At 37.3% G+C, this 24,961-nt stretch overlaps 1 protein-coding gene across 5 annotated transcripts in view; it reads left to right on the top strand.

Moving 5' to 3' along the window:
• UBR5 (ubiquitin protein ligase E3 component n-recognin 5) overlaps window positions 1–24,961 on the top strand; it is a 143,142-nt gene that overhangs the window by 22,200 nt on the left and 95,981 nt on the right. For all 5 annotated transcript variants that reach the window (XM_082858801.1, XM_082858800.1, XM_082858798.1 and 2 more), the window contains exons 2-5: window positions 16,280–16,324; window positions 16,699–16,780; window positions 17,252–17,328; window positions 18,058–18,177. In XM_082858801.1, coding sequence (XP_082714927.1) covers window positions 16,280–16,324; window positions 16,699–16,780; window positions 17,252–17,328; window positions 18,058–18,177 — 324 coding nt within the window. The remainder of the gene's footprint in view (window positions 1–16,279; window positions 16,325–16,698; window positions 16,781–17,251; window positions 17,329–18,057; window positions 18,178–24,961) is intronic.

Below are 24,961 nucleotides of genomic sequence, written 5' to 3'. Positions count from 1 at the left end.
TGTGTAAGTAAACTTTGCCGTCACAGAAGTGAATTTATGGTCTAAATTATTTATTGGATGTGTTGAGGGACTCAATCCTTTCTTGGTATTTCAGATCAAAAATCTTGATTTAGTTTAAAGGTCAGGCTTTTAAGTTCTGATTGCTGTGGTTAGAGTTTTTCTGGCTTGTCTACGTTATAGACTATGGCCAAGCCAGTAACTTGAGACACTACTAAGAGAGCTTGAAGAAGGAGGGTCAAGGCCCTTTAGACTTGCTGGTTTCAGGGAGAGTGTGCAAGTAATTCCTTCACAAGCCCGATAGAGCTTACCTTAGTTTTTTAAAAGAAATTTTTCTCCCTAGGGGTTTTTTGTTTCCTTTTCTTTGTTTGCTTTTGGTCTTTGCTCTGGTACTTGCTCTTCTCCCTCATCCCAAGCTCTGTCTTTGTGGACATTCAGTAATCTTTGGAATATTTAAAGATGTTTAAAGTTGCACGTATACGTTTTAAACACAAGTGGTATGTTTACTTTTCTATCAGTTTTGTAGATGAAATGACAGTCACTGCTGTGAGGTCTGTTGGACAAGTGAGTCTACATACTTTCTGTATCCCAAAAGGCAGGAGAGTGGAAGTTTTTTTGTTTTTGTTTCTAACGTAGTTAACAGTTTTGGTGACGTTTTAAGGAATTTCGGATCTAGTTTTGATAGTTTTAAAAGTTCTTTTAAAAGCTTATCCCTTTTCTGTCTTTAGTGTGTTTTTTTTTTTATTTAGTTGAAAGCAAATTTAGTTTTTGTCTTTATTGTTATTTGCTAGGTATAAAATTTCTGGTTGGGAATAATTTTTCTTCAAAATTTTGAAGGCATTACATCGTCACATAGCTTCCAGTATTTCTTTTAAGGAGTTCAGTGCCATTTTGACTCCTGATCCTTTTAACTTGACCTACCTTCCCCCCTCCACCTCCCCCCCACCCCCCCAAAGAAAAAGCGCTTTGAGAGTCTTTCCTCAGTCCATGGTGCTGAGAAATTTGATCTTGATGTGCCTTTATGTAGTAGGTCATTTTCTCATTCATTGTATTTTGGGCCCCAAACACTTGGTAGGTACCTTTATTCTGGAAGCTCCTATCATTCCAGGAAATTTTGTTGGAACAGTTGGTCTGTTCCTCTTTGCCCGCCCTGTAGACTTTAGGTTTCAGTTTTCTCTTGTCTGCTAAGTCATTTGCCACTTGCTCTATATGTTTCCAGCTTCCAAAAATTTTGTTGGCATCTCTTGCTTGAGTGCCCTAGCCTTCTCTCTTTTCCTTTGTCCTTGTAACTTTAAAATTCACTTGTCGTTTTAGGGGGGTTGTAGGAGGTGGTGAAGATGACTCATGTTTAACTAGAAGTCCTACACAAGAAAATTATTTCTGTTTATTCTGGATACACTGGTTCTCCATACCTGTTGTCTTAGTCTGCTTGGGTTGCTGTAACAAAATACCATAAACTGGTATTTTACTTTTCACAATTCTGGAGGCTGGAAGTCTGAGATTAGGGTGCCATAATGGTCGGTTTCTGGTGAAAGCCTGCTTCTTGGCTTGTAGATGACAGCCTTGCTGTTGTATTCTCTTGTCCTGTCTCTTCTCTTTTTTTATTTTTAAAATTTAATTTAACTTAATTTAATTTTTTACTGAAGTATGATTTACAATGTTGTGTTAGTTTTTGGTGTACAGCAAAGTGATTCAGTTACATACGTTATGTTCTTTTTCAAATCCTATTCCATTATGGTTTATTACAGGATATTGAATATAGTTGATCACAGGAAGGCGGTATATAGTTTATTTTTGCAGTTGTATTTTGCCTAGCAGACTGCTCTAGCACTATCGACTGTGTAGATGATATGTAAGAAAAATAATTTAAAATCTTAGAATCTTCTTGGCTTCTCGAGGTGTTCTGGAGAACTGTAGCTTTTTTAGTTGTGTAAGAGCCATTTTTTTTTGTTTACTAGATAAATATTTATAAATGTTTTCACCGGGATGATGCCACCTTTTTTGAGATGATGAGTCTCAACACCCTTCAAGGCCCATTTCAAAATCCTGACTCCCCTGAAGCCCTGGCCCTCACTGACTCTTCCAGTGCAAAATGAATTCTGCCTTCTCTTAGTAATTTTTGGTTATAGCACTCATCTTGGCAGCTAGTTTAGTGTTTTATTTTTTTATTTGTTTTCCTGTGTATATCCCTTTTTTTTTTTTTTTTTTTTTGGCGGTACGCGGGCCTCTCACCATTGCGGCCTCTCCCGTTGCGGAGCACAGGCTCTGGACGCGCAGGCTCAGCGGCCATGGCTCACGGGCCCAGCCGCTCCGCAGCATGTGGGATCTTCCCGGACCGGGGCACGAACCCGTGTCCCCTGCATCGGCAGGCGGACTCTCAACCACTGCTCCACCAGGGAAGCCCTATCCTTTGTTTTTACAAGTAGATTGTACACTACTTAAGATGTGTGCATTGCATCAGCTCTTCTTTCTTCCTCAGGCTTCCTAAGGGGTAGATGGCACAGTTTTCTGTAGCTGTGGCTCATGATTAGGGGCAGCATTCCCAAGTATGTAGAAACCCCCTCAGGTGGTGCCACCATTCGTCTCCCCTCCCTCCCCAGTGTATTTTATAGTGCAGCTTATTTCCTGTAATACTTAACTCTGGGCATTCAGGAAGTATTTGTTGATTGAATTGGACCCATGGCAAGTGTGATATGATAAGAATAGAGGCCTGGAGAGGTTTTGTCTCCCTCTCTCTCTCTGTCACCTCTTAATTGAATAATTACAGGTAAATCAACCTCTTGTAGTTTTTTGTTTTCTCATGGAAAACAAAGAGACTGTTATATCAAGGACTTGATATTAAATGAAAAAACTGTATGATTGTTTTTCTGAGATCAAATAAAAGTTAAGAAATATCAAACTAAGTACTGTGTTGGTGCCAGTTTCTAAGAAAGTTTTCACAGTCTGTGGGTTAGGGAGAAAATTTTTTTATTTAGATTTGTCTTTTCTACTTTATAAATTTGAAATTTATCTTTTAATGAAATATTGGTAGTTCTAGTTTGTTGCTTTTTCTAAATCGAGGCAAGATGAAAAGTTGGCAACCTTATGTTTATTCTTATAATTTTTTTTTATTCTTATAATTTGAAGGAAATTTTATTTATCTGTTAAGTCTAGGAGTCAGAATGTGCTTTATGCCTTAAAACCTGTGACACCCCAGTTGGGGGACAGGTTTCTATATATTTATTTGTTAGACTAAGCTTGTTAATGTTCCTTTTCAAAGTTTCTATCTTTACTGATACTTTGTCTGCTTGAACTATCAGTTTCTGATAGAAGTGTATTAAATTTCTCATTGGAGTTGACATTTTCTCAGAGGGTCAGTTTTTACTAGATATATTTTTGAGGTTATGGTATTAGGAACATTCAAGTTCTTGCATGTTAAATGTTCTTGGTGGATTATTCCTTTTAATGTTATGTGGTGTCTCTCTTATCCCTATTAATACTTCCTTTTCCTTCACTCTGTTAATATTTGACTTTTAATATGTGCGATGAACCATTTGAATAAGTAGATTTATTTCTACTGTCTGAATTTCATATTTTCTGAATCTTTTATTTTGCTGCTTTTTTTCCCTTCTGTTAAGATTCCTAGTTTTCTGCATTTCCTTCCTTTTTTCCTCCTCTTTTGATTGGAAGCCATAGATTGTATTTCTGTTCTTTTAGTGGTTACTATTAAGCTTTTCAGCCACAGTGTTCTAACAAAACCATGAGCCTAACTCCAACTTACAGGATGAACCCAGTCTTCCACTAGGGAGCACTTTGAGCATCATTTCCCTTCTGTGGAGATGTTTATCTTTTATTTGATCTCAGCTTTGTCTTTTGGATTTCTCTTTTACGGTCATCTTTCATGGCTGTATATATAGAGTGGAAGAGGTTTTCCAGAGTGAGCACAGTATACCAACTCTACTCCAGCCATTCTTCCATCCCGCTGATTTGCATACCTGCACGTAATACACAGTCAGTGTTTGTTAATTGATACATATCTTATGTCGATGCATCTTGTTCCTTCTGTTTGTTTTAGTTTTACTCACTTTACTTTTTTCAGCTTTAGATGGAAAGGAAAGTGGAGGGAACAGTCCCACCCAAACCTCTGGAAGACCTTTTCACTAACTACCCACATCGAACTTGATGGAGTGCTCAGTGCTAAGAGAAGAAAGGTATAGAGAATTTAGTCGGGGACAAAGCAACTTTAGAGTCCTACTGTGAATTGATAATATTTATTGATAGTAATCTCGTAGACTGGTTCCATTTTGTTAGGTTTGTTAACTGTTTTGCTCTGTAAACACTACAGATGCCAATTTTTTTTTTGAGGGAACCAGGAGAGCTACACTGTACGTAGCTATGTTGTAGCTATGATGATGGTGGCTGAGTTTTGCAAACATTGCTGTTCTGACCTAATGTTTGCTAGGACAATCTGAGATGGTGGTGATTACAGGAGTGCCGCTCTACCATCTTCCTTTTTCAGGAGGTTGAAGTTAGTTATGAAGAGAGGATTAAACCAATAAACTTGTTAGTGCCTGATGCTGAAATGTTGAGAATATTGTATCTATGACTAGGAAGTGATTTTCAGGTTAAAAAAAAAAACCCCAAAACCACCCCGAACCAGGGGAAAATACCAGCAGCCTGGGGATGATAATTAGGGATTGGCAGATAGATGGGCTAATGTCCTTTATATTCATTCCCAGGCTTAGCTCTCTAACATCATTATCCACACGCTACCTAAAAGCACCACGTTTTTTGTGTGTGTGTTTGTTTTTTGTTTAAGTGGTTGGCCGATACAGAGTGGGGATTGAGATGGGATGAGAGCCCTCTTTATCAGTAATGTCAATCTGTAAATCAGAGACTGCCTGTTGAATCTACTTCTATTGGGTTGAGTACTTACTGTAAGGTGAAGAATTGGAAACATTTACTGGTGGATCCCATTTATTGGTAGTGGGGGAAGCCAACCCTTTGCTATGGTTGCTGTGTTGCCAGAGGGGAGACATTTGTGTTTTTTTGTGTGCCATAATGATAAAAACAAAAGGGATCTGGTAAGCCCTTAAATTTGACTGTGGTGGTTTGTAGGTTTGACCTTTTTTTGATGACTTCGATTTGGATCTCTGAATTAGAGACCCAGTGTTAAGAACCCCAGTAGGTGCAGATTTCAGAGAAGCCATTTATTTGATACAGCTTTCAGACCCGCTCTGGGTACACTGATGATCATGCGCCAGGTAATAAGCAAGGTTGTTGGACAATTTGATTGTAAAGCCCACTTGGTTAGTCTGGCTTTGTGGGAATAAAGATGCCCAGGAAGGTCTGCTTATACTGTAGAAGGGAAATATTGAAATCTATTGCTGTCTCCTAAATGTAGATGATTTTGAATCATAGTTAAAGATCTTTAATTTTTCTACTTAAAGGAATAAAAATGCTGTTGCCATGTTATTTGGATTAAAAAAATTGCTATAGATATATGTTAACAATATAATTTTAGGCACAGTAAGATTGTTTGTTTATACGGTTTATCTTTTTAATCCCAGTAAGAAAATAGGGAAATCAGTTTTGTTTAGTTAAAGAAAAAAGAGAGGAAAGGTAGTTTGTCACTACTGAGCTCTACCTTTTGGAGGGGGAGGGCTTCTCTGTGCTGGGTCCCCTCCACGGTTTGGGGCTATTACTTCTGGGAGCTTAGATTTCGGATCAGTGTCCTCTGGTTCCCTAAGACCTTACTAGAAAGAATGGCCTGTTTGTGTTCCATGTTTAGTGTTTCCCAAACAGTGTTCACTTCAGTTTGAAAAACACAGGATTAAGCGTAAACATGTTTCTTTATTTTAGGACTTATCAGAATCTAATAGAGGTATTTGGATTGTGAATTTCTAAGAGGGGGCTATCCTAAGCAACATTTCCAGAACTTGAAATAGTAGGGTTTTTAATATCTCCCTAAATGGACTATTAATCTTGTGACTGTTTTAAGCAGTCCTTGCATGTATTCGTGGTATTTTAGAGTAGTGATTTCCAAACTTAGTTGATCATCACTTTGGGTTGCTTAGAAATTTTTTTTTTTTAATTTTGAGTTGATAATATGTGATTTAAATTCAAAAAGTGTACATTGGCACTCAGTGAAAAGCTTCCCTCCCTGCTCTGTTTCCTAGCTGCCTACTTCCTTTCGTCATAGGTGACTAAATGTTATTCCTTCCAGAGACGTTTTATGAATGTGCCATAATTTATTTAGCCAGAATATAAATTACTGAGTCTTGTATTTGGAGATTTCTGATTTAGTAGGTTTGGGTGGGGTCTGGTAATATGTCTTTTAAAATATTCCTTAGGCAGTGGATGATTAGCCAGGTTTAGACACTGTTATTTCAGATGGTACACATTACTTTTGCATGTGACATATTATCCAATTCTTAAAACAACTCTGTGAAGCAGATATGGTAAGCATCATTTTTGGCAGAGGTGGAAACATGAGAGCAGGAGATGTTAAATGACCTATTCAAGGTCACGCCCCTTTTTTAATGGTGGAGCTGAGACTCAAAACCCAGGGTTCTTTTGGGTATCTAGGTAGAACTTGGTTGGCACTAACTTTGCCTTTTCATGGCTACAATGCTGATGATTGGCTAAACAACCGAAAAAAAAAAAAAGAAACCCCAAACAAATAAAAAATTAATTATGGGTATTTATATCCAATTCTTCCTATTTTGGCACAGCATTAAATGTTGGAATATTTTATTGCATTACTTGCCAGTAGATGTCCAGTAATTAGACTTTCTCTAGTTTGCACTTTAAGGTGCTTAGCCAGTTAGACTCATGTTATCAGTTTCAGGCACTTATACAGGCGAGTTGCACACAGACTTTTATCTGTACTTTTGCTTCCTGATGAGCTTGCTTTCTCTCTTCCCTTTGCTTCCAGCTTCCTTTTGGCCCCTTCAGTACATTTCCTTAACGTCAACCCAGATTAAGCCACGGAGGAGGGGGAGGAGGGAGGGATGGGGGGAGGAACAAGACTGTCCTCTAAGTGGAGGGACTGGGAGAGTATCCCCAGCTGTGAAGTACCGAGTGATTTCCTAGTCTGTCTGGTAAACTCTTTCTGGGGATGATTCTCAAAGAAAGTTAAAAAAAGTTAAAGTAAAAAACTCTTCTTAATATTGTAGGACCGTTTGATTTGGGGTAGAACCTCCGTGGGGTTATTTTGTAGGACAATATTCCTTTGGTGTGTTTTAAAAAACCTAGTCTCATAATATTGGCCTCATAGCAGAACAGCTAAAAATCTTTAGAATGACTATGAAAAGAATAAAAAAGCTGCAAATCCACTATTTTGAAGCAATGTAGGACTTAGAGCAGGGACATGAATGCCCATTCATTTGTTCAGCCACCCATCCATCAGCTGTCAGGTGCTGGGGATTTAGAAATTAGTAAAACCCGGTTCTTGCCTTCATAGAGTTTGTCAAGCCGTGAAAGAGACAAATATTTCATCAAACAAGTAGTTACAGCATAAGTACTGTGGAAGGAAGTATGCCCCAGGGGACTCAGAGAAATGCCTAGTTTAGCCTGGAGTGAAAGGTAAGTTAACGTTTCCAACAGGTTCTTTCAGCCTACCCTCCAGGGACTAGTAGCTATAGACGTGTAGAAGGCAGTGGGGTATAGTTTATTCTAGGCTGAAGGAATAGATGTGTACAAAAAAAATAAAATAAGGCGCTCCCTGGTGGTCTATATGGACTGGGTTCAGTCCCTTGTTTGGGGAACTAAGATCCAGCAAGCTGTGAGGCGTGCCCTCCCCCTCCCCCCTCCAAGAAAAGAGTACTTTGTGAGTATAATCTAGTGAAGGACTTGGGAGAGTATAGTGATATTTGGGGTATAGAGTGCCCAGGAAGAGTGAGGAGATGAGATTGGAGGTAGTAGGGGCAGGAAGAGAAGGAATCTCTCACTCCTGTGAAATAACAACCCATGTGCAAAATACACAGTTAGAGTGCGTCTACGGATTTCTGGTTCCAAGAATTCCCAGACTTAGCTGTCATTCTCTGGTTCCTCGGGTTCCTACAAGATCTCCAGATTCAAATTGGGCCCTATTTAGTTTGGCAACCGGTTCAAGCTAGAACTTGGCAGATTTGAAGCAGCAATATATAGAGCAAGCTATCCAAAGATGAAAAATATAGTTCAGTAATAATGCTAATGGCTGCCATTTATTGAATGTTTAAGTGCTTGGCTCTTTCCAAGGTACATTACAAAATTACCTTTAAGCCTTATAGCAGTCCTACCAGACAAGTGGTTTTATCTCCATTTAACAGACCAAGATACCTTCCAAGCTCTGGGAGGTTAAAGTAAGCTTGCCCAAGGTTACAGAGCCAATTAATGGAAGGGATGGAGTTGAACCCAGGTTTGTTAGTCCGACACCACAGCCCATTCTTTTCCCACTCCACCATGCTGCCCCTTGTTCCCAGGGCAGATGGAATGGCAGCTCAGGAATGTAAAATGACCGTTTCAGAGGCAGTAAAACTGCCGTTTCATCTTCGATGTTAAAAGGGCAACAAGAAGCCATCCCAGTATCTGTCATTTAAAGAAGCTTTCCTGAATTTAATGGCATCAAGATCCTTGGTCAGGAACCTAACCTCCTAATTGTCTTGTTTTATGGAAAAATCAGATTTCATCACAGGTATTTTCAGTTTAGAGTTCTATCTCAAGGACTGAATACCTTGCCAAATGGTGGTATTTATATTACAAAGTGTGTCAGTTATCTCATGAGACCTTTGATTTGTATGTAGAGTTAAAATTGGGTTTGATGTTGCAGATATTCAGAATGTGGCTATGGCCTAAGGGTGAAGAAAAACCAAGACTTTTCTCTTGAAATTTTGGCTGGATGCTACACTTTTTGGACAGGAGCACTAAAGGAAGTCTTCTCACCCTGTTAGCACACAAGTTAACCAAGTTTGAGTCTTGTACATATGTATGGTCTTACTGTTAAGCAGTTGAAATTAGATGAGACAGAAATACTTAGGAAATTATCAAGAAGAATTAATGTATAAAGGCCATATCTTTTATCTTTTCCTACCGAATTTCTTGTCCATTTGGCATGTGTATTTTCCTTTTCCTGTTTTGAATGGAGCTGAAAATAACACAGTTGGTTTTGCTTTAAAGGAAAATGACTCATTTTCTTGTGTTCAGCATTTAGTTTCTCAGAGATGTGTTTATCTTTCAAATGGCACAGTAGTTTGGGATTTTGGTCTCTTTTTCATTTTATTATGAAAGATGTTATTTATGGCACTATATAGGAATTTCTAACCAGAATATTTTCTGTGTTAAGGGAAGAAATTATTTGTAAGTATAATGTCTTTTTTCTATGATAGTTGCAGAGTGTTTCTATAACATGAATTTTCTCATCTTAGTTTTATAGAAATCTTTGAGCAGTTTCAACTGAAAACCATTTTAGGAGGAAGAATAAAAAGAATTTCCCATTTAAAATTTGTATCATTTTCTCAGTTTACAGTATTTATTTAGAAACTTCTGTTTTTTGGTCTTGAATGTATCTTGAAGCTGAATGTCCTGTATTATTTATTTAGGGTAAAAGGAACACATTTTATAAACTGGTATTTGTTCTCTCCATAGCACAAAGTATGTGTAAGTCCTACCTATAACTGGTTATTCAGGAAGCTGACAGATGGGTTTTTTCCTCTACAAAAGCCATCATTGTGTGACTTGGGGTCTTTTAAAAGTAAAGTCAGATGTTTGCTACCTGGCACCATTTTTTCTTGGGTGGGCAAAAAAGTGAGAAATTGTCAAGTCAAATTTAAAGAAATAAAATGTGGTTAAGACTTACGTCTAAGCAAAGATACATTAGGGATCAACTTACAAGCTGGGATTTGCATTATAAAACTGAACAGATTACTCTTCACCAAGGAAATGTCCTTTTTTAGAGTGTGGGAGGAATAATCTTCTCTATCAGTGGTCTCAAACTCAAATGCCTACAGGTGCTGGGCAGGTAAGGGCACCTCTAGTCACCACTAGGCAATATAAGCTTGGTTGCTAGATCTCATTTTTCAAGAGAAGCTAGAAATCTGAAAATCTGTCTGAAATTTTCCAGTTTTACATGTTGGCCAAGAATCTTTTAACAGTCTTTTAACAATTTAAAATGCCATGTGATTCAGTATCATGTGTACATCTGTAGGGCGGCAGTTTGTGACTTCTCCTTAAGGCTCCCCCCTCACCCCTTTTAGTAATTGACTATAGCTTTTGCATATAAATCTTAAAGAGGTTCTTTCTGATCCTTGCCTCTACTGCCTCCCCCTCCCCTATTGAGATGATAAACATTTAGTTCCTCATGGATACTAATACTATCAGGAGGGCAGGATTAAATTTTTCATATGCTTTATGCTATGTTATGCTACATTGCTGTACCATTTTACATCTAAAGAGAATCATGCATGGGGGTAAATTTATTCAGAGTGCAAGACAGACCAGGGGGTTTTAGTATTAACAGTATTAAGAGTTCATTAATAGGGTTTCAGATTCTCCATTCTAACCAACCTTTTAGAAACCATCACTTGTTGAGTTTTGGTGTAGTGATTTTTTTCTTCTCTGTGTGTGTTGTCTAAACAACTATATTGTTTCTCTCATTAGCCACCCTCCCCCCATCCCCGATTCCTGAGAAATCCTGAAGTTGGGAACCCATGATCAGGGTTAAATTCACTTAGAAGCAGTACAAAATGGATTTTTAAAAATGTATCTGAAAATTGAATGTCTTGAAGTTAAATTTCAGACCTACAACGAGAGTCTTTCATAATCACACAGATGAAGGGAATCACCCCTAATCTGCTGGTGCTTCTTGTTTCGGCCAAGGCAACCCTAATCCCTCCAGGCTCTTCCCAGCCATCCTCAGACCCAGGGGTCAAGGTAGCTGCTAATATTTTAAGTCACAACGCAGAGTGGGTAGGTGGGCTGAAAGCCTTTATCTCGTCCACACATAAACAAATCCACAGTGCAGCATGAGGAGGAGACTCAGTTGACTTTCTTCCATTTTACACCCAAGAGGCCCTCAAGGGCCTCTCCTTTGAGCATATCTTAGGTGGCTTGCTCCAGGATTGTGTGAAAAGGGATTTGGGGTTGGGATGCCCACTGTAGTGGATTGAATAAGCTAGCTCCAGGCTTTCAGGTTGCTGGTGGGGGTGGGAATGTGCCTGGCACAAGTAAATGACCATCTCAAAATGCCCTCTGCAGCTGTGCCCAAAGTACATCCTTTTCTCACATTACAGTGGCTGCCAGGCAGGACCATCATGCGATAGCTTGAATTTATTGTTATTGTTGATGATGTGGATAGTTGGCATGCTAGGAATGATTTCAGAGGGGCAGTATATATAGTGTGGTGCAGTAGTTTGTATAAAAGAACAGTGTTGTGGACAGACTCCCTATACTCAGGAAAGTGCATGAAGATATAGTGGAAAGACCATGTTCTGTGGTTGGAGGTGGGTTTGGCGCCTCTCTCTGCCATCTATCTAGTAACATAGTCTTTGCTCCAAGAGGGGGGAAAAAGTGCCCTTTGATTGCTTCTTCAGTTTTAAGTTTTAAACTTTAGATAGTTTGCTCTTGGAGAAATGCCAGAAATATTCCTGCAGTATTTCTTCTTCTGCAAGAAGGTGGTCTGGGTACATTTGCATTTTGGCAATACCTGCCTTCTCTGACATGGATGACAAGAGGTGATCTTTAAGACATTTTCTGCAGGAGTCTGTGATTTAGTGTTGTAGGTAACCTTTCACTGACTGGCTGTTGTTTCTTTGTATGGATTATTAAGCCCTATACTCCAAAATGGATCTGTAAAAGTTTTATTCCGTGGATGGTTATCTAGAGAGTAGAGTGAGGTCACTTTAAAGGTAGTTTGCTAATATGATTATTGGTGAGTGGTGAGTTATTAAACGTTTTCGCTGTGTTAACTAGTCTGCTTACAAGATTTATATGGGTGACTATCCTAAAAGAAATCTGTATATTCACACTTTTCTTGCTTGTTCTAAACTTCAATTTGAAGTGGAAGACCTAAGGAGTAGTTTTGTTGAGTTGAAGATCAGGAATCTTTTCTGCCTCTGAAATGTATTGTAACAAGTATTATTGTACATTTTTCACTGTTGGAACTGTTATCTAAAGAAGTGGAAGAGTGGGGAAATACTTGGTAAGTTTTATCTCTTCTTTGCTTAAAGTCTGAAGGTAGCTCAGATTGAAACACAAATGACCGTAGAATGTCAAGTAGACAGTAAAGGTCCTTTGTGAGGGAGAAGCTGTAGATTTATGTAGGAAGAAAATCAGAGCTACCAGAAAAGCACATGGAGGAGGTAGCATTTGAGCTGGGCCTGAAATAATAATAATGTTCCTGGAGGAAATGTACTGGGGGCAGATTATGCCACTTTCTGCCATTAAAGTGAGTACTGATACACGTGAAACGTGGGTGGGTATGCCTGATCTTACAGTTCCAGGGATAGCAAAAGGATCATCTTGTAGAAGGTGGGCTGTCAGGAATATCCTTATGTCCTGGAGAATTGGAGCCTTTTAGGAATCCAGATGTACCTAAACTTTTTACCTTTAGAAATTTAGCTGGGAATTTAACAGGTTTCATTTTAGGGGTGTGTGTGTCTGAACACATGGCAGGGGATTTAGGATTAGGGCAGGGAATTGTAAAACCAAAGAACCTGTGTTAAGTGCTACTGTCAATTGAGGGTCATCAAAAGATGACTAATCTTTGAAATTATAAGGTTAAATTTGGGGGAAATGAGACTGAAATTGTAGGGAATTTCAAGGGCAGCTATGAGATACGTTACCCTCTAGCAAGTACTGTTATACTGATTTCTCTATTAACATCAATTTGCTGTTACCTTACCTTGGTGGTCAAAAAAATTCCAGCCTCTCAATCTGTAAAATGTCTATAAATTTGAAGGAATGAAATAGGTTATTGAATCAGAATATAGAATAAATCTTTGGTGTAGGAGTACTAAGGATTGTCAGAAGCTCACTGCTTACCTATCCATTGTGTGTTATAGCCACCTCACAAAGGCTTTCCTGCCTGTCTCTGAAATGAGATTAAATGCTGAGTTAGGTTATTTTGTAATGTTATGCTGTGTTCTTAAAATTGTTTTCCTTCACAATCACATGTAAACATTTATTCTGAAATGGAATTTGGTGAGCTGTAGGGTGGTTTAGATTTTACTTTAAAAACAGGGAAAACTTTTGTTAATATCGCTGTGAGAGGAAATATAGTTAATAACTTGAGCATTGTAAGCTTTTGGAAGAAGATCCTTTAAATTAGATGAGTGCCTAATACTTTTGTAGAGACATTTAGTAACTCAGTAAATTTAAATGAATATGATCAGTGGCCTGCGGTTCTGGGATTTACATGTCTGCTGAAGACTCTATAATGTAAAGGGGAACAAAGTACTCCTTATTTTATAGTTAGTACCTTTTTTTTTTCCCCCTTTGCTTGAAAGTTTCTTTGTTACTGTTATCTGGGATCTGTGTAAACTAATGTGTATGGGGCCAATTTAGTCATGATAACTATCTTGAGATTTGGAAAAATGATACATTTTCTGTAAATTTTGCGGATTGAATTTAAGAAATTTGATATTTGGGGAAATATTCTAAGTGTCCATGTAAAATTAATTTGTGTGTGAAAGTTTCAGATGGGTAAGATGAAATTGAATATGACAGTTAGTAAGTGCTATTTCCATATAAACATTACATAAATATCTTCCATTGATATATTTGCTTTTCATACATTCATAACAATTTCAGGACTGAAAAGAACCAGGGAGGACTATTAGTCTTTCTTCACGTAGATGAGACCGGAAACTTAGTGGGCTTAAATGAACCCAGTTGGTAGTAGATGAGCTGGGAGTAAACCCCAGATTTCTTGCTATCCAGTGGGTATTATTTCCAGTACAAATGGGTGTACATTTCAGATGGAGTTCACCATGATTTTTTTCTTTTTTTTTTTTGCGGTACGCAGGCCTCTCCCCGCTGTGGCCTCTCCCGTTGCGGAGCACAGGCTCCGGACGCGCAGGCTCAGCGGCCATGGCTCACGGGCCTAGCCGCTCCGCGGCATGTGGGATCCTCCCGGACCGGGGCACGAACCCGTGTTCCCAGCATTGGCAGGCGGACTCTCAACCACTGTGCCACCAGGGAAGCCCCCACCATGATTTTTAATATTAGAAAATTTGATGTCAGTAAACATTTCTTCTGTCCCCTTCCTAACCTGAAATTTGCTTTTGAGTTCTTGACTTGTTATTTTCTAGCATCTTGATATCCTCAAACCTTACTTTAGTTTTATAGATATTATTTGCCTGGAATGATATTTGGAGCCATGAAAGCATCATTTAATTCTTAATCTCAGTTATTGTCCAGCTTTGAAAAAGCTTTGAGAAGTTTTGCGCCACCCCCCCCCCCACCCCCCCCCCGTATTCTTTGTGAAAACGCTAGAGACAGTGTTGGGCTAAGAAAAAAGGAATGGAAATGAATGGGTTTAGTTGTATGCTGGTGAACAAGTTATCTTTCGAAAGTGTCACTACTATGGCTTTTGGGAAATAAAACCTTTCTTAGTCTTTTCTCACAGTCTGGCTCTAGTCTGTAGTCTGGTGAGGAGTTTTATAAATTACTCATAGTCAGTGTGGGCTGAGGAGAATGAGAACTCCTGCCTCTGCTCCGGGTCTTCTCAGGGCTGTTGTTATTGCCAAGAATGGAGCCTCTCAGTTTGGAGCCTCCTAGTCTATTTTCTTCTCCCCATTTTCTAGTCAGCCTTCTCTCAGAGCTCATGAGTTCCACAGTGCATTATTCTTATGGTGTTTTATCTTGCCTTGAAACACAGATATGTGCCTTATAAATGAGCAAACTGGGATTTGGTCAAAAAGCTTGACTTTACAGGACTGAAGAAGACACATTTTTGTTAATGAAAGGCTAGAAAAATGAAAATGTATTTTATTGAGGGCCAAGTCACACATGATCTGATGTTATTCTTTGGAAGTGAGAATAAAATCACTAGTGAGTATTTACTTCTTGGTAGACAAATTAAATATGGCATCATTTGAAAGTTATTTTTGCTTAGAAATACGATTTAGTGTTGGACATTTGCTTATGCATATTTTAGTGTTTGAAAGATACTACTCATCGTTGAACAGTGGTTAGAACTTTACTGGATAAAGTAAAATTGAAGGACAACTGGCTCCTATTAGAATCTCTTTATCAAAATAATTAGATTATTTGGCCATATGTTATATGATTGGTGTTAGCTTTTAAATCCTAAACTGGCTTTAAGGCATGATTAATTTTGAGTATGTATACCACTTTCGTCTGTTAGGACGAATGATTGAAATTTGATTTCATGTATTTTTGTCACTCTCTAGAAAGCAAAACTTACGGAATTTCCTGTTGATTTACTGTTCTAATTTTTTTCCCTGTTGTTCCTAAAATGCTCAGTTTATTTTTAAGAGAATAATTTCTGGAAAAGTTTTCAAAGGCATTTGTTTTGGTAATTTAATAGAATTGAACTCTTAAAATCTCTACATTTGAATACATCTTTGTATTATAAAATGGCTTCCTTAGGTTGACAAAAGTGCCCAATTTAAATGAGTATTACAATATTTTATATTAATTCAAGACTGTTTCTTTGAGAGAAACAGCAAAATGATAATAGATAACATGAGTTAATATCTTTCTGTTACACAGCCCTTTGAGATTTTTCTAAGCATATTCAATACTCTTAAAAATGTGAGGTGTTATCCTTATTTTATAGATGTGGGTTTTAATTTGTACAATTATGTGTCACAAGGTGATTCAAGAACTTTCGAGACTATTCTCACCTTAAGCCAATTTGGCTTTTGCATTGTTTCTGTCTCTTTATATTAAATTCTTAATATATATGTGCTTCCCAGATATTTTCATTTCATCATGTACGTGTACATTCAAGAGTCTCTTGGCATATGTAGTATGGTGTTTAAAAACTGGCTTTCCATTGGGCGTTGGTTCAAGTACCAGTTCTACTGCTGGTTTTCTAAATAAACTCCAGAAGCTTCAGTTTCCTCATCTGTAAAATGCTAAGATGATGATGACTGAAGTTGCAAATGAGGTGGTGAGGGAAGGCAACTGCAGGGTTGACTTGTGATCTTTTCTGGGACAGAAATCAAAGATAATATAAAAAACATTCTTGCTTAGTAAAATTTTTGTATGCTACTGTTAGAGATCACCAAATCAGAACTGTTTTGCTTACAAAGGCTTTGTACGTGTGGTTTATTCATGTTTTGTTTTGTTTTTAAAGGTTACGGGAAGTTTCAGAGAAACTGAACAAATATAATTTAAACAGGTAAGAGATTTAAGATATTTTACATTTCCTAAAAAGAATGATTTTGTTTTAATTAGGAAAAAGTACTCATATTTAGGCAGCAGCTATTAAGAAAATTTTAATCTAACTATCAAATTTTTATGGGTTGCATTCATTTGAATTATAGTTGGTATTCATACTGATTTTTAAAAACTCTGCCATACCAAAGAGCTATAATGACTGTGTAGATATAATAATTTTTTCAATTATTCCTTTAAAATATGTAAATATTAGTTTTTTAAAACAGGCTTTACTAGCAATTTTTTTCTTTTGTTAATTGGATTTTCTAAAAAACCCTAGGATGCATTTGCCATTTAAAAAATAATTTTGTTTGCATACTTTTCTTTATTTCCCAGCCATCCCCCTTTGAATGTGTTGGAACAGGCTACCATTAAACAGTGTGTGGTGGGCCCAAATCATGCTGCCTTTCTTCTTGAGGTAAACCGTTTACTCTACGGTAGAGAAAGGAAAATGGATGTTAAAATACAGCTGTGCATCATCATGTGTCTTCCTTTTCAACCGTGGAAAACAGCAGTTTCTTGCAGTAGTTCTTCCAGAGACCACCCAGTTCCATTTCCTTATTGTATAAATCCTCTGGCCCGGAGAAGGCTTAAATGATTTACTAGAGGTTGAAACTAGTTAGTAAGAGAATGGAGAAGTTCCTGATATCTAGTCATTTCCTTACTCTGAATTCTGTTAGATGGAGATATTTTAAATTATTTTTACTGGTTTTATGATAATGTATACAAACCATACTTCCCCAGCTCAGGTGTGAGTGCCTTCTCGAAGGGAGCTTATTTGTTGCCTTCTGAATTGACAGTGATAGGTACATATTTTGTTTGTTGAATAAATTCAAGTTTTAATACACATTTTTACTTTGGAAGTTTCTTCTATTTTCTTTGCTTCTAGGATGGTAGAGTTTGCAGGATCGGTTTTTCAGTACAGCCAGACCGATTGGAATTGGGTAAACCTGACAATAATGATGGGTAAGACATTATGTCCTTTCCATTTAATAAATATTTAGCTCTTAAAGGTATTATATTACACCTGTGTTTTGATTTTTGGGAACCCTCAAATTAAAAAAAAAAGCATTGTAGAAAAGGAGATGCTTAAAATAGAGTGAAATGGTTACTTTGTAGTTTGATTTTAATTTTTATGCAAGCAGTGATTTATAGCTAAAATATTTGCATTAAAAGTAGCAGAGGAGTCAGTGATCACTTAACAGAAATAGATTACCAGAAGAATGATGTGTATGTGGTAGGGCCCAAGACAGATCTGGCTCTTTGAGTGAACTGACTTTTCGGACCATGTTTTTTCCCTTTTAATATTCCCAAGTCAAGTAGCTCAATTTGAAAATGACGGAGTCTTTAAAATTTTGGCCTTTATAAGTGATGTTATATAAAAAAGGTTGCTAGATAATGTATGATGACTTTCAGTTGACTGCTTCTAAGGAAAATATGATTACTTTAAAAAATCTAAGGAACAATTCATTTGCAGTTAAACCGTGAAAACAGTTTCAAACAGGAACTGGATTGTTATGAGGCTAGAAATTGTTAGGTTTGCTCTTTGATCTGAAGTATCCATTCAGTAACAATAATCAGAGAATTGTTAGGCTGATATTGTACCACAGTAAGTCCCAGAGTAGTGAGGCCTGGCTTGTTCCTAGGGATTTTGGGACTGTTCTGTGATTTTTCTACCTTTTGTTTTTTTCCCAGGTCAAAGTTGAATAGCAATTCGGGGGCAGGGAGGACATCGAGGCCTGGTAGGACAAGCGACTCCCCGTGGTTTCTCTCAGGTTCCGAGACTCTGGGCAGGCTGGCAGGCAACACCCTGGGGTAAGTTGTGGTCAGAAGATGGCATCCGCGGGTCTGGGTTATTGCTCTGTGAGTGCTCATTTTAGAGTTATCCAGCGATGGAGTGAGGGAACTCCTGAACTCTGAGCAGGGGCTCCTGTCGCTCATGGTGAGCCACCATGATAAAAAAACCCACATAGGCTAATCACAGCTAACCTAGGTTTTTGTCCTTCTAAAAATGTATAATGACTGCATGCATTTATCGTGTCATTTATGTTATTTAAAAATTTTCAGTGATACTATCTTTGGTCTCATTTGTGAAAATGAGAAAAATCTAACATTTCTTTCTAGTGTTCAAATACAGTAGTTCTTTCTGAATTAATTTATTGAGGCTTGAAACGATTATGTAACTGAACTTTAAAGCCTTTAATGAAGTTTTTACTTTAAAAACATTATAGTGGTATACTTGACACATAACATTATATTTGTTTCAAGTGTACAACATAACGATTCAGTATTTGTATATATGTGTGACCCTTGAGCAATCTAGGGGTTAGGGGCACTGACCCTCTGCACAGTCAAAAACCCACTTGTAACTTGACTCCCTCAAAACTTAACTACTAATAGCCTCGGGTTGACTGGAAGCCTTACCATTAACGTAAACAGGTGATTAATACATATTTTGTATGTTATATGTATTATGTACTGTATTCTTAAAGTAAGCTAGAGAAAACAAAATATTAAGAAAATCCTGAAGAGAAAATATATTAACAGTACTGTACTTATTGATACCGTAAGTTTACATCATCTGTTTATAAGATGAATTGTCTGTCATTACCTATATGTCCTATATGATACAAAACTCTAGATGTTATATGTATTACTAACACTAGACATCAAAAAGGAAGAGATAATGTGAAAAATTCATATTTATTTACAGGTATAGTGATTCATGAATTGATAGCAAAGCAGCAGCAGCATGATTACCTCATGGTAGCCTAACCTATACACTAATGAATGAATTGGTATAAAAACTTTATGGCATATAGTATCACATGATATATATAGTCATATTCATCATATAGTATTAGAAACATTGTTACACTAAAAAAAACCACGCTGGGCTTCCCTGGTGGCGCAGTGGTTGAGAGTCCGCCTGCCGATGCAGGGGACACGGGTTCGTGCCCTGGTCCGGGAAGATCCCACATGCCACGGAGCCGCTGGGCCTGTGAGCCATGGCCGCTGAGCCTGCACGTCCGGAGCCTGTGCTCCGCAACGGGAGAGGCCACAACAGTGAGAGGCCCGCGTACTGCAAAAAAAAACAAAAAAACAAAAAAAACCCACGCTTACCTGTTATGATAGGCTGATATGCAGTTTCTCCAACCAAGAGAGAGAGAAGCATTATGTATGGTAATGTAATTCTATGAAAGCAAAGGGGTAAAACAGTAAGAAAACTAACACATTATTAATTTTATATTAAATATCACCTTATGCCTATGTAAGCATAAACTAGTGTCTATAAATATTTTATGCATTCATGACCTACCTTTTTCTTAATTTTTTTTGATATTTCCAGGCTACATGATTCATCTGTGAGCTTTTTCAAATCACTGCAAATCTCCAAAAATTTTTCCAATATATTTATTGAAACAAATTCACATATAAGTGGATCCACACAGTTCAGTCTGTGTTGTTCAAGGGTCAAATGTATTGTGAAATGATCCCCACAAGAAATTTAGTTAACATCCACCACCATATATAGTTACAAATTGTTTTTCTTGTGATGAGGACTTTTAAGATCTGCTCTCTTATCAACTTTCAAATATGCAGTACAGTGTTGCTAACTATAGTCACCATGCTGTACATTATATCTCCATGACTTTATTTTATAACTGGAACTTTGCACCTTGTTTTTACTTTTAAAATTATTTGTAGAGTTCTTACTTTTTAAACTAGATACTCAACTCTTCTTCCATTTTATCTAAAGTTGATACGCTGTCAACTAAAGGAATCATATACAGATTCCAAGCCAGATGATTTTATTCATTTTATACCTTGATTTTTGAATAGCCAAATTTTCTGAAATTACTCATTTAATGGTTAGATAAATGCCAAATCAGTCAAGTCTGCATATGTGTTCAGAGGCTGATCAGAGAAATATAACTAGAATCAAATTAAATTGTTTGAAAATATAATTAAGGAGAATATGTTTTTTAAACATTTTATTTTGACTCTGAATTTCTAGGTAAAGTTACATTTAAAAATTGAGGTCCCAAGGTACTTATTTTCTCTTTTTTGTTTTTATGCCGAACTAAATTTAATTTGAGGTCAGAGGGAGGTCATTTACTTGAGTGCATCCTTTAGCTCATTCTGTGCTAGAACTGTTCGTAGGAAACATAGCTCTGGTTTTTATTAAAATGTTAGATATCTCCTTTTAATGGTTCTATGCACACACATAACAACAGTGTATGATAAAGAATTCTGAAAATAATATATAATAACAAATGGAATTTTCATTTTATTTGATAAATCTGCAAAAAGTTTATATTTAAGAAAGAATAAGTTATGTATGATACTGTGTGAAACTTTACCTGTTTAGAGATTAAAATTTAGTTCTTTTTTTAGTTGAGGGGTTGTCAAATTACAGCCTACAGGCTAAATCCGGCGCCTCCTATTTTTACTGAGATACGGCCATGCTTGATGTTTTATTTACTGTCTGTGGTTGCTTTTGTGCTAAGATGGTAGAAATGAGTTGTCATGACTAAGACTGATTAGCCTACAAAGCCTAATAAATAAATGATTTACCATTCTGCTCTTTACAGGAATAGTTTGCTGATCCCTTATTTAGTTTATACATTTATGTAGTGGCATTTGTTCCTAATCCTGTATTCTTTATTTATTTTTAAATTTAACATTTCATTTTGAAATAATCTGACTTCAAAAAGTTGCAAAATGTCACCCAACTTCCCCAAATCTTAACATTTTACATAACCATAGTCCAGTTATCAAAACCAGGAAATTAACACTTATCAGTGCTTAATCTACAGAGTTTATAAAGATTTCACTGCCTGTCCCATGCGTACCATTTCTCTGCTCCAGGATTCAATCCAGGATCCCATATTGCATTTATTGTCATGCTTCTGTAGTTTCCTCCAGTCTGGGACAGTTTCTCAATCTTTATCTTTCTAGACCCTGATGAGTTTGAAAACTGACTGGTTATTTTGTGGAATGTTTGAATTTGTCTATTATTTCCTCACAATTAAACCCAGGTGATGCATTTTTTTAAAGTCTTTATTTTTTAAGAGCAGTTTTCAGGTTCACAGCAAAAATGAGAAGGTGGTTCAGGGGTTTTACATATGCTCCCTGTCCCCACACATGTACAGCCTCCCTTGTAATCAGTACCCCCGCCCCCCCCACCCCGAGTGGTCCATTTGTTACAATTGATGAACCTACATTGACACATCATCACCCACAGTCCATAGTTTACATTAGAGTTCACTCTAGGTGTTGTATGTTCTGTGGGTTTGGATAAGTTTATAATGACATGCATCTTCCATTACAGTATCATATCAAGTAGTTTCACTGTCCTAAAAATCCATTGATCTTTTTACCATCTTCTTAGTTTTGTCTTTTCCAGAATGTCATATAGTTGGATTCATACAGTATGTAGCCTTTCCAGCTTGACTTCCTTCACTTAGTACAATAGTATACATTTAAGGTTCCTCCATGTCTTTTCATGGCTTAATAACTCATTTCTTTTTAGTGCTGAATAATATTTCATTGTGTAGATGTACCACAGTTTATTTACGCATTCACCTGCTGAAAGACATCTTGGTTGCTTCCAAGTTTTGGCATTATGAATAAAGCTGTGTCCTGGTTTTTGTGTGGACGTAAGTTATCAGCTCCTTTGGGTTAAATACCAAGGAACATGATTGCTGGATCATATGGTAAGAATATGTTTAGTTTTGTAAGAAACTGCTGAACTGTTTTCTAAAGTGACTGTACCATTTTGCATTCCCACCAGAAATGAGTGAGAGTTGTTGTTGCCCCATATCCTTACCACCCTTTGGTGTTGTCATTGTTCTGGATTTTGGTCATTCTAATAGGTGTGTAGTGGTATCTTGTTTTTTAAATTTACATTTGCCTGATGACATATGATGTGAAGTATCTTTTTATATGCTTATTTACCAGCTGTTGATCTTTTCTGGTGAGGTGTCTTTTAAGGTCTTTGGCCCATTTTTCCATCAGGTTGTTTGTATATTTTGGATAAGCCTTCTTTATCAGATGTGTCTCCCGCAGATATTTTCTCCCAGTCTGTGGCTTTTCTTTTCATTATCTTGACAGTGTCTTTTACAGAGCCAAAGTTTTTCATTTTAATGAAGTCCAGCTTATCAGTTATTTCTTTCATTGTGCCTTTGGTATCATATCTAAAAAGTCATTGCCAAACCCAAGGTCGTCCAGATTTTCTTCTGTTATCTTCTAGGAGTTTCATAGCTTTGCATTTTACATTTAGGTCAGTGATCAGTTTTCAGTTAATTTTTGTGAAGGTCTGTGTCTTTTTTCCATGTGGATGTCCAGTTGTTCCAGCACCATTTGTTGAATCAGCCGTCTTTGCTTCTTTGTATTGCCTTTGCTTCTTTGTCAAAGATCAGTTGACTCTATGGGGGTCTATTTCTGGACTCTTTTTACTATTCCGCTGATCTATTTGTCCATTTTTTTTTCTCCAATAGCACGCTGTCTTGATTACTGTCGCTTTACAGTAAGTCTTGAAGTTGGGTAGTGTCAGTTAGTCAAAAGAACTTTGTTCTTCTTCAGTATTGTGTTGGCTATTCTAGGTCTTTTGCCTCTCCCTATAAATTTTAGAATCAGTTTGTTGATACCGACAAAAAAACTTGCTGGGATTTTGATTGGTATTGCAGGTGATGCATTTGTGGCAGGAATACCACAGAAGTGATGATGTGCCCTTCTCAGTGCATCGTATCAGGAGGCACATGGTACTGATATGTCTCATCACTGGTGATGGTTATACCTCTGATCACTTAGTTAAGGTGGTGTTTGCCAGACTTCTCAACTGTAAAGTTACTGTTTTCCCCTTTGTAATTCGTATGTATTTTGTGGAGAGATACTTCATGACTATGTAAATATCCTATTTTCCATCATACTTTTGCTCATTAATTTTACCATCCATTGGTGATTTTTTGCTTTAGTTGTTACTGTGGTGTTGGCCAAGTAGTGACTTTTTGGTTTGTTTTTGGCCATGCTGTGTGGCTTGTGGGATCTCAGTTCCCTGACCAGGGATTGAACCCAGGCCATGGCAGTGAAAGCACCGAATCCTAACTGCTGGACCACCAGGGAACTCCCCAAGTAGTGATTTTTAAAAACTTTTTTCATTATTTCTTCTGTACTCATTAACTGAAATTTGACTGTAAAGAAGAACTTTCCCTCCTTGCCCACTTATGTCTGTTTCTGTTGAGTTATTTATATCATTATGGTCTCGTATATTTGTTTTATGGTTTATAATCCATTGCTGTTTATGTCGCTCAAATTGTCCTGTATTTAAATCCTCTTCTCTTTATAAATAAAACTTGGATACAGCCAATTATAATACACTGCATGACAGAATGACTGAGAGTAGTGGAATTTTATGACTTTGCTAATAACATATGTAACAAATATAATAATAAAGTAGTACATTTGAGCTTGAATAAAGCCTCAATAAACCTACTCCAAAGAAGGTTGGGGCTAATTTTAAGACTTTAAAGTGTGGAGAGAATCATTAAAATTTGAGTCCCCCTTACTCACCCTGGCTTGCACTCCTGTTTGACTCATGTATTTCTGTCTCCCTCCCCCTCCCCCTCCCCCCTACAGTGGACTCTGTGTAAGCTTTCTTTAGCATTGGGTTTCTGAATTGCACTTTTGAAAAATGTCACAGTGTCCCACTGGCTAAGCCATATGTTTACCTTTATTTGGTCTTGCAGATGTCCACAAAATGTAAGCACTTATTAAAGGCTGATTGTTTCTCTTGGCCTCTCTGAAATTTTTCTCAGTTTGTTGATAGTGAAATTGTGATCCGTTATTCTGTAAATTAAGAAACTTTAGAGTCAAAAATACTATCCTTCATAAAAAATTTTTTTTCTTGAGTTGTATAGTTTTTTTCCCCCATTTGTATTGATTACAATAAACTTTTAAAGAAGCTTGCAATTTACTATATGTAATAGAGAATCTAGAACAGACAGATCTTGAGTCCCCAGAGGGGATTTTTATCTGCAAATTTACCAAATGCAGTCATATGTGAAAGAGACTGTCCCCACAGACCTTGGTCCCCAACCCCTTACCTTTGGAGTCCTGGCTTGCTCCCTTTGGGTTCACAGAAGTGTTGTGAATTAGGGAGCAAGTGGTCTCTGAGAGATGCATTTGAAAGATTTTGGGATGACTGGTACTGTTTTTCTTTTCCATCAGCATGGATAATTGAGAATTGATCATTTATTATAACTAATCATTCTTAGGAATACATAGCAGTCAAAATTCCTGGGACTTTCAATATTTTTCCCTTTGGTGTTTTCACTAAATTGGCAGGTTTACGTGCTAAGTATTTCTAGCTGCTGTCTTTTCCCCATTCATAATTACTGAAATTTATCCTGGGAGATATTTTAAAAATGTCCTGGATATTTTTGTTAAACTTATTTCAGACCAGGTTAAGGGCAAGAACACCAACTTTATTTGGAGAAAAAAAGACAGTTTGTGTTGGACTTCCCTGATGGCGCAGTGGTTAAGAATCCGCCTACCAGTGCAGGGGACACGGGTTCGATCCCTGGTCTGGGAAGAT

Source organism: Leucopleurus acutus (assembly GCF_964270905.1).
Source record: "Leucopleurus acutus genome assembly, chromosome: 17".
NCBI lineage: Eukaryota > Metazoa > Chordata > Mammalia > Artiodactyla > Delphinidae > Leucopleurus > Leucopleurus acutus.
This window is presented reverse-complemented; position numbering and strand designations above follow the sequence as displayed.